Genomic DNA, 10,799 nt, shown 5'->3' with positions numbered 1-10,799 from the left:
CAATAACAACTAGCTAATTGGCTTAATTAGCAATTCAATTTCAACAAAAAGGTGATACTGACCATTTTTCTGGTTTTCGAAATCATGAAAAAATCATCTAAATAGTTTGATTTTAATTTTTTTAAGGGCTAATTAACTGGCTTTTTTCGTACTTAAAATCGCAATAAATAGTATAGATTAACCAGCAGTATTACAAAAAAAAATTTCAAGACTTCGTCATAATTACTACATGTAAGTCTTGAATATGTATACTCTAGCTTTTTAACTCAAATCAACACGTATATCTCCGCTTAAGCAAAATTTATTCAAACTCTTCTGGGTTGGAGCGATTGAAAAAAACGATGAATTTGTTTTATATATATATATAGAAAAAGACACCTAATAGTGTTCATGAAGATCCACTTTTACATGGCCTATATATTATCTGAAGCGTTTGTGCCTTGGATGGATCAAAATCAATATTGTTCGTCCCTATCCGACTTGGAATGAGTAAAAGGATTGCTTGACATACATTGTTCTGTATTTGTAGCTTTGGCTCATTAGCTTAGAGACACAGAATATCCTTTTCATAAAGTAATTAATGCCCTATTTTATTTCTCATTCTGATCTGTCTCGGTCCAAAACATTACTTGTATGCCCCACTTACCTTCTTCATCTTCTAGGCAAGTAACATAATATTTAAACTACAAACACTCTAGTGTCCTTTCAGGAAAGAAAACAAAGCTGCAGCCAGAAATTTATTTCATATTTTCGTGTTGTGCTTTTGGTATAAATCACAGATGAACACTCAAAAGAGAAAAGTTCATGAACAGAACTGTAGTTTGGAAACATTTACTTCCAAGCAGATGGCTTCCGATGGGAACATGGGCTTTTGCTTTCAGTTTAATTTACCAGTCCTTCATGAAGGCTCAATACCCAAGTTCAGTCCAGGGACTTCCAGTACACCTTCAGCACCCATCATTTCTAGCCATTTTGCATCATCAGCTTCTGCTCTTTATGCACCAGAAGGCTGCAAGGGCCTTTCATATGATACAAGTAGCTTATCTACATGTTCTCCAGTCGGCAAAACTCAATGTTCAGTTGTTAATCCACAAAACAGCATTCTTGATCTTAAATCATCTGTCAACTTGATCAATTTGCACAACAATCAAGATCCAAGAAGTACAGAAAACACGTACCAAGATTTGTATCGGAATTTGTCGGGAAGTAGCCTTTTTCCTCCTATCCTGCAGAAGTCAGCAAATAAATTAGCCGCCTTGAATCGAAGGAAAATGCATGTTGATAATAGATTCAAGGATCACCAAAACCATGAAGTAAGTTTATTCAACGTTATCATTAATTCTTTTTTCCTGTCATGTTAATTGGGACTAATCTTGATGGGAGAATGATGCAATATATACATCTCCTATTTATACAGGTTGCTTACCAGCCATTCACCTCTCAAGTTACAAGATCAACCTCTCACTTTCAGCCACAGAAGCAGCCTGCATATTCTCCTTATGACATGACATCCGGTGCTAACAATTCGGTTTCATTAGGAGCAACAATCAAAAGCAAAATACGTGTTAGATGGACTCGAGATCTTAACAAGCGATTTGTTGAATCTGTAAATCGACTTGGAGGTGCAGAAAGTAAGAGGAACTTGATATGTTTTGACAAGGAAATAACAGTATCAATGATAATTGATTGATAATCTTTGGTTATTGGCATTTGTTTACGTAGAGGCTACTCCTAAGGGTATTCTGAGGGAAATGGACGTTCATGGATTGACAATCTTCCATGTTAAAAGTCACTTACAGGTTTGAATTTCTATCCTTCATTAGTTTTTAATGAATTTAATTGTTTAATTCTCGATCATCCTTATCTCATTGTAGATTTCTTTATTTTTCTTTTTTTTTAAGAAATATCGTACAGCAAGATACCTTCCGGAATCGAAAGAAGGTATATTCCCTTGAAAGCTCTACTTTGTGATCTCTTAAATTAATTTCCTTTGTATGCTTCTGCTCCATGTTATGTTAAATAAAACACCCCGGCCGCCAAAGACAAGCAACATAAATGCATTATCATACTGAGTTTTTCGATTAATTCTGGAGGATAGTTTTAGGTGTGTTGATAGAGTTTTAGGTGTAGAATTCTAGAGTAGATTTTACTGTTCACTTTATTTTGTATGTGCCTCTTACAAGTTTCGAATTTAGCAGTAGAAATGTACAAGTTTCAATGCAAAAGGTTATCATTTGGCGTTATAAATAATATAAAGATATTTTTGAAACCTAATATAACAAATTAATTTTTTTTGGATAAATGATTCTTTAACATATATATATGTGTGTGTGTGTTAGTACATTTCAAATTGTTGTGTTTGTAAATTTATATAGTTGATAAAACTTGTAATCAGATTTCTAAAGTTCAAATTACACCCAAAAACATTAAATTTTAATTATTTACTTGCATAATTATTTTATATATAATAATTATTTTATATATACTTCATTAAAATACTTCAAATATAAACATAGTTCAAAATAAACATAATCAAGTAATGATAATAACAAAATACTAAAATTAAAACCCTATAAAAACTGTTACAATGACTATCTTTGTCCTAATTAGCATCAACCCATTGCCTTGTCTTGTCCTCATCCTTAACATTGATCTATAACTATTATATTGATAAAGGTTATCAAAAATATATTTTTTTAACACAACACAGAATATATAATATAAATTCATATCGTAAACTTGAATTGTAAAATTATAAATTAAATATTCTAACTAATTATATATTAACAATTTCAGTAAATTAATAATTAACAATATAACACAATTAAAATAAAAGTGAAATAAACAATAGAAAAGTCTAAATACTTTTATTTTTTTCATATTGGTTCCTCTATTTTTTGGATAAATCGGCTCACTTACTTTGCTATTTGCAAGAAACGAGCCCCTTCAAATTTTGATAGGTTATTTAACATTAATTACTTCAAGAGTCAAGCATGTCAATTTACAACTTTTATTCTATATATTTGCCAGCTAAAACAGATGAATATGCGAATTGATATGTTAATAGTTTACATAAGAAACTGTAAGAATGAACATGTATTTTTATTTTATGAAAATGAAATCCACGGATAACTTATATCATTAAAAAAATTATAATAATTATAGTCAAAATCAAGCTTTTGATTATTAGATTGCACGTTTTGCAAGATATAAATTTGGAACAATAAAAATGCTAAGATACATATTATCAGATTGCACAATTTTATACTTCTTTCAAACTCGTAAAAGTGGTCTGAGTTTATCGATTTTACAGAGTTTAACCGATTTTACTGGTTTTCGGGTTCTTAATCCAATTTTATACATTAAATACATGTTGACTTGTAAAATCATATGATTTTACAAGTCAACTCACTATTTTGACAATATACTATGACAAATTAAATGTAACACATTATCATAATAAACTTTTTCAAGTTGTAGAAAACATGAATAAGTAAAGCATGATTAATTTCCATGTGAAAACTATAAAAAACGATTAATTATAATTTGACACTAACCTTGCTTCCAATTTTACAATTAAGTCATTCAAAAATCCAAATAACAACACTAACATAACTAAACCTTATAACTCTCTAAATCATATTAAATTATAAAAAATACAGCCTTCACATAACATAAACCTACAAATTTTTCAAATAAGGTGTTTGTTTTGAGGAAAATACTTTTTTCAAGGAAAATATTTTTCTTAAAAAAAAACTATTGTTTAAAATAGTTATGTGAAATAAAATATTTTTTATTCATGGTTTTCGAATGATGGTAATAAGATGAAAAAAAATTGCAATGTTTGTGATAAAAATAATAGTCGTGATAATTGTGATAGTGGCATTAATGATGGTTAAGGTTATAGTATTTGTGATACTAATAATATTGGTGATAATGAATTATAGGATGATAATTATTGTGATAGTAGAGATAATAACAATAATGATGAATTAATATTTACTTTAATAACCAGATAATGATGGTGATAACCGTAAGAGTAAGGTAGTAGTGTTGGTTGTTGTTGTAACGATAATGATGTTAGAGGATGATAGTGGAATGGTAATAAAATGTTGGTTATATTGATAATAAACTAGTTGTTTGTGGTCATGCATGATGGGGTTGTTGTGGTTATGGTGAAGGGTTAATATTGATGTATAGGGAAACAAGATTAAAAAAAAAAAACAATAAGTATAAGAACACAAAATTTGGATGAAAATGGTCTCCACATAAACACCTTAATTTAAGATTTTATTTCAAAATATTTCTTTTCAAGTAGTCTGCTAAAATAAAATTTAAATAACTTTATTTATATTAGAAAAAATCTTAAACAAAGCTTAAAAAAAAATAACAAAGAAGTTTTAAACCAAATAAGATAAAGAATCATAAATCAACAAAGAGAATATTGCAAATCTAAATAATAACTTCTAGGTTTTATTCGAAGCCATTTTCAATCTCCGATTACCATAAAATTTTAAATTTATAGAAAATCGAACCTCTAGAAACTTTAAGCAAAATTTTAGTCTAATCAAGCTGTCAAATCTAAAGTTATGCCTATTAAAATAAGACTACATGTTTGGGGAAAATCTCATGCACTAGTCTTTCTAGGTTAAAGAGAACTTGTTTTTGAGTTCAATCAAAAGTTTCTAATATTTACATGCATATACTATATATTAAAAACATCATACATACTAGCAACATGTGTAGTGTTTTTAATAACAAAACCAATTTTATAAATCATTTGCAATAACTTTTGCAATAGCCTTCCCCATCTTTAACTCAACCTAAGACTTAACATTATGAGGACCAAATACCTCTATATCTTTTATATCATCACTAATAAGATGCATGATGGTTTCTCTACTAGGAGAACTTTTGAATATTTGTTTCACAACTTTTATTTGAAGTTCAAAAACATTAATTTTAACCTCATTCATTCCAGAATTCTTCTCAAGCACATGCAAGGCACGTCCTCTATAATATGCTTCATCAAAAATCACCTCTGAAACCATTTTTAATTTGGTTTTTTTATGTTGGATGGTTTCACTATTAAGACCAAATTCACTATGCTCGTCATCATACACATCTTATGCATACTCAGGGTCATCATAGATCAAGATATTTGCATCGAAATCTTCTCTTTTAGCATCATCTTACCTATTCTCATTTAATTTTTGTGGTTGATTCTAATCTATAAATAAACTAGAATCATAAAAAAAAAATTAAGTTTCAATATCATCTCATATTGATCAAGAAGTTGTCTCATTTACTCATGTCTCTAAAATCAATTTCTCAAAACTAGTTATCGATTTCATGATCACTCTTCTCACAATCCTCTTATTTTCTCTTCTTCAACTTTGTTAATTGATGGGATAGTTCTTCAAATTGCCTATGTATGTTTATTATTGTTAGTCAATGAGTTAATTTTATAAATTATTTATGCATATATGTTATTACCAGTTCCTAAACGTTTCTTTTCCAAAAGAAAACCTCTACATCCTCTACTACACAAGCATATTGTATTCAGTGACCACCTTTTTCATCTATAGTTATTCAACAATAAACAACAAATAACCATCAAGAATCATTTGGATTTGATATCAACTAACATAGATAAAAATAACACAAGAAAGATAGCAAGTATAAGAACAAAAAATTTGGATGAAAAAGGTCTTCACACAAAAACTTTAATTCAAAATTTTATTAATGAATGTTTTTTTTCAAGTATTCTGCTAAAATACAAGCTAAATAACATTACTTATGCTAAGAAAAATATCTTAAACAAAGCTGAAAAAAATAATAAAAGAATTCTAAACCAAAAAATAAAAACAAATTATAAATCAACTAGGAAAATATTGCAAATCTAAATTGTAACTTATGGATTTTATTTGAAGGCATTCTCAATCTTTGATTACTATAAGATTTTAATGTTGTAGGAAACAGAGCCTTCAGAATCTTCGAGCAAAGTTTCAATTCAATCCAACAGCCAGATTCAAAGGTATACTCATTAATATAAGATTGTGCATTTAAAAAAAATCTCCTACATCAGTTATAATAGGGTGATGATAAGATGGAGTTTGTGGTAGTCAATAATAGTGATGATAGTGGTGATGAGATAACGACAAGGTAATGATTATAGTGGTGGTGGTGGTGGTGGTGACAATGTAGGTGAATATAATGAGTTTGTAGTATGAGGAAAATATTTTTCCTTCCTTTATGAATTTAAAATATATTTTCTTCCAAATTATAACTATTTAGGTTTGACTAGAAAATATTCTTCTTTGATTTTTTTTTATTGTTTGTTTTGTACTAAAATATGAAAAAAAAAATACTTTTCATAAAACAAACACTCTAAATAAAACTCCATAAACATTAACTAACAAGTTCAAATAAATCTTAATATACTAACCGATATTATTATTAAACTATCAAAACTAAAAACCTCCTAAAATTATTTTTTTTTCATGTAACATAAACCTACAGATTTCTTAAATTATACAAAAACCCATAAAATGAACTAACAATTTCAAATCAACACTAACATCTTAACCAAATTCATAATTAAACAATCAAAACCAAAACCCCTCCTCTCTAAAAAATTATTGTTTTCACATAACATAAACCTACAAAATTTTCAATTAAATAAAAATCTATAAACTTCGTGTAACAATTCCAAACAAACCTTAACATTCTAACCAATTTCACAATCAAACCAATAGAAAAGGCCCTAAAATTACTGACTCTTAAAATATATACAAACCAATTCCAAATTAATCTTCACATCCTAACCAATTTGACAACCAAAAAATAAAAACCAAAAGCACCCCAAAAATTACTATTCTCACGTGACCTAAACCTATTAATTTCTCAAATTAAATAAGAACCCATAAAAATCAATTAATGATTTCTAATAAACCTTAACATCCTAATCAATTTCATAATAAACCATCAAAACAAAACAAACTTCTATAATTACCAACTGATCTCACATAACATAAACCTCTACATTTCTCAAATTATACAAAAACCCATAATGAAATTTTTTTTTAGATTAACGTGGGTGTCGGGGCCAGCTTACGCATATCTTGATTAATCTCACGGGCCCTGAAGTTAATGACTATGTACGTAAGCCTCCAGTGGCCCTGAGGTTTGTAAGACTCAAACTACTGATTTTTAGATATCAAACTCAGGAACTGACCAGTTGAACTACATCCCTCGGGGTTAATCCATAATGAAATATTAATATTACAAGTGGTGGTTATTAATTTGTAGCATTATATAGTGTTTTTTCTTATACCTCCAGTATACACACATCTCATTTTTTGCCTTTTCAAAAGCATGATTCTTGGTGGCAACTTATTCTCTCTTCCTTTTATTGCATGAGAATTGATTGACCAAAGTGGCAATATGTCTACGTGTGTGTACGAAGCTTACTTGTGTTGGAATATTTATTCATAATTCTCGTTCTTTTAAAAAATTCATTATTGTTGTAGTTGTAATAAAGCCCCAGTTGGCTTCTTCAATTTCTAATAAAAAATTACATTTCACCAAAAAATATCCACTTTCTCATTAAATTATCTTGCATAATATATTTTACATGTATGCAGTTTGTGTTTCAGATGCAGGAAGATTGGAGAAAACTCTTAAAATTGTAGTAACAAAATTCGACCAAAAAATGTTAGTATTTGCATCCATATTTTACCAAAATTTTCATATAAAATGGTTCTTTTTAGAAACTTATACCAATTATTAAAGCACCTAGGCTAATCTTTTCCTTATGTTGATCTTCAGAGGCTCTCACATTGCTAAAGCATTGCAACTGCAACTCGATGTGCAAAGGCGCTTGTATGAACAGCTGGAGGTTTGCATTTCTTTCTCTATTTTTTCCCCTTATTTTCTCATTCTTGTCAAACATTGATATGATCTCACATTTACACTTCTCTTTTTTAGATACAAAGAAATTTAAGGTCCCAAATTGAAGAACAAGGGAGGCAGCTCAAACAGATGCTAGACCAGCAACTAAAAACAAGAAATACTAATCTTGGAAGCATCAGAAATAACTCAAATCCCATCGACCCATCAGATGATTTTGAATTCAAGAATGTTTTAACTATAAAAGGACTACAGGATGCACACTAACCCTCTACCCAAGTACACAATATGTTTTATGTCTTCACCATGCAATCGTTCAATCATCAGATACAGTACAATATATTGGTTTTCTATATAAAGATAGAAATAATCAACCTTGTTCAAAAAAACATATAAATTCATGTTGTCCTTTCTTAATTACTGATTTTAATTTATTTGGTTATCATATCAACTGGATGTTTTCTCCTGTAAGAACTTCAAACCAGATGTTCTATTTTATTCCTTATACTTTGATACTCAAACTTTTAGATTTTTTTTCAATTTGATCCAAAGCTTTTAATATTATAATCTAATCTTTGAATTCAATTTTTCTTATACCTTGAATTCAAATTATGAATATAGTCATAAAAACTAATCGAGAATATCCTTTATTACTAAAGGGAAATAAAATTGAAAACCCCCCTTAAAATTCAAAGACTAAACATTAATTCAAAAATTGAAATTAAACAAAGTTCAAGCTGTTAAAAACCTGGGATTTCTACCCTTCAAATGTTAAACCAAAAATAATCTTGCAAGCATAAAAATAACCCCAAATTCCATCTAACCTTCAAATGATTTTAAAGACATGCATGCTTCTATTATATATAGAAGGACTGGAGGATACCCATCAACCTAGCAGCACAAGTATACATAAAGTAATTTAATCATTTCATGTCTTTACGTACATCATTCGATCATCAGACTAAAGAGGTGTCTGAGGTCTTGTAGTGTACAATGTATATATCATGTTTTGAAAAAGAGATACCGACTAATATTGTTTAACAACAATAAGAAAGATAATCATATCTGTAGAGCAACAAAATCGATACTTTGACAGCAATGTAATTATTCAACAAAATCGATACTTTGACAGCAATGTAATTATTCAACGGTTACTTAGTGTTGGTTGTGTTGGACATTACATTTTTAAGCCATCGATGAATGAAACTGACATAATTTAAAAATGTATATTAATATCGATGAATGAAAATGTATACAATCATTATTTACAGAGATTAGAAGTCTATTAATACACAAAAAAATCTATTCTATTTTTTACAATACACACGTTTAAAGGCAAGAATAAAGTTTTACCCTTAAATCAGGTGATTCCTATAATTTCTCTATTGATCCTATAATTTCTTAAGCTCATGCCAACACTCCCTCTCAAGTTGATGCATACAAATCTTAGATGTTGAACTTGTTAGGTGAGTTGTAGAAATTCTTGCTACAAATAGCTTTTGTGAGTAAATCCGCTAGTTGGTCTTTAAATTTGACAAACGAGAAACAAATGATTTTGGCCTTAAGATTCTATTTAATAAAATATAAATTTATCTCTATATGTTTTGTCCGGTCATGTTGTAGATTATATGAGTTATCAATAACAACTTTATTATCACAAGAACAAGTCCATTTCACAGTTAGGAGAAAAGCCAATTTCTGTTAACAATCTTTTAAGCAAGAGAAGTTCAGAAAGACCTTTAACCATCCCATGGAATTCAGCCTCAACACTCAACAATGCCATCACTTTTTGTTTCTTACTTCTCCAAGTAACAAGATTCCCTCCAACAAAGGTGAAATACCTCAAAGTTGATTTTCTATCAAAAATATTTCTTACCCAGTCTGCATATGTATATTCTTTTACCCTTAGATGGTTATGTTTTGAAAACATAATTCCCTTTCTAGGAGAAGACTTCAAGTATCAGAATTTTAATCATTGTTTCCATGTGATCTTTATTTGGGCAATGCATGAATTGACTTACTACACTCATGGTATAAGAAATATTTGGGCATGTGAGAGAGAGATAAATAAGTTTTCCTACAAGTCTCTAGTACCTCACTTTATCCATAGGTACTGGTTAGTGTATTCTCCAAGTTTATGATTATAAACAATTGGTGTGTCTGCAAGTTTGCACTCTAGTAGTCCAACTTCAAATAGTAAGTCTATAAAATATTTTCATAAGGAAAAAAATATACCTAGCTTTGATCTAGAAATCTCAATTCCTAGAAAATATTTTAGTCCTTCTAGATTCTTCATCTCAAATTTAGTAGCCAACTGCTCCTAAAGTCTTGATATTTATTTTGGATTATCTCCTGTAATAATCATGTCATCCATATAGACCATTAGTGCAATCACCTTGCCTCATTGATGTTTTAGAAATAGCGTATGATCTGAGTTGCTTTGTTGAAAACCATGTTTCTTCATTGCTAAGATAAATCTCTCAAACCATACTCGAGGTGATTGTTTTAATCCATACAATGCTCCTTGCAATTTACACACTATCTTGGATTCTGAGGTTGCCATGTAGCCTGGTGGAATATTTATATAAACTTCCTCTTTAAGATCATCATGGAAGAAGGCATTTTTTACATCAAACTAATGTAATGGCCAATCAAGATTAGCTGTAAGAGATAACACCACCCTAATTGTGTTCAACTTGGTCACTGGTGAAAAGGTCTTTTGATAATCCATACTATATGTCTATGTATAGCATTTTGCTATTAGTCATGTTTTATATCTCTCAATTGATTCATCTATTCTGTGTTTGATAAAAAACACCCATCTGCACCCCACCAGTTTTTTTCCTTCGAGTAGGGGTATCAAGGTCCATATTCCATTTCTAAGCAGA

At 29.4% G+C, this 10,799-nt stretch overlaps 1 protein-coding gene across 1 annotated transcript; it reads left to right on the top strand.

Moving 5' to 3' along the window:
• The first annotated feature begins 721 nt into the window (after positions 1–721).
• Positions 722–1,690, top strand: LOC133680777 (uncharacterized). Its single transcript, XM_062103766.1, has 2 exons — positions 722–1,313; positions 1,418–1,690. Exons 1-2 carry the CDS (start codon positions 780–782, stop codon positions 1,688–1,690), a joined length of 807 nt encoding a protein of 268 aa, XP_061959750.1. The 5' UTR covers positions 722–779.
• Positions 1,691–10,799: the final 9,109 nt, after the last annotated feature.

Source organism: Populus nigra, chromosome 1 (assembly GCF_951802175.1).
Source record: "Populus nigra chromosome 1, ddPopNigr1.1, whole genome shotgun sequence".
Classification (NCBI taxonomy): Eukaryota; Viridiplantae; Streptophyta; class Magnoliopsida; order Malpighiales; family Salicaceae; genus Populus; species Populus nigra.
The sequence above is the reverse complement of the archived record's forward strand: the minus strand, read 5'-3'. Positions and strand labels throughout refer to the sequence as shown.

Bases quoted from the DNA above. Each gene is read 5' to 3' on its own strand.
- LOC133680777 (XM_062103766.1), top strand. From the start codon at position 780: ATGAACACTCAAAAGAGAAAAGTTCATGAACAGAACTGTAGTTTGGAA. The intron at 1,314-1,417 runs GTAAGTTTATTC...CTATTTATACAG, and splicing joins AGGATCACCAAAACCATGAA to GTTGCTTACCAGCCATTCAC.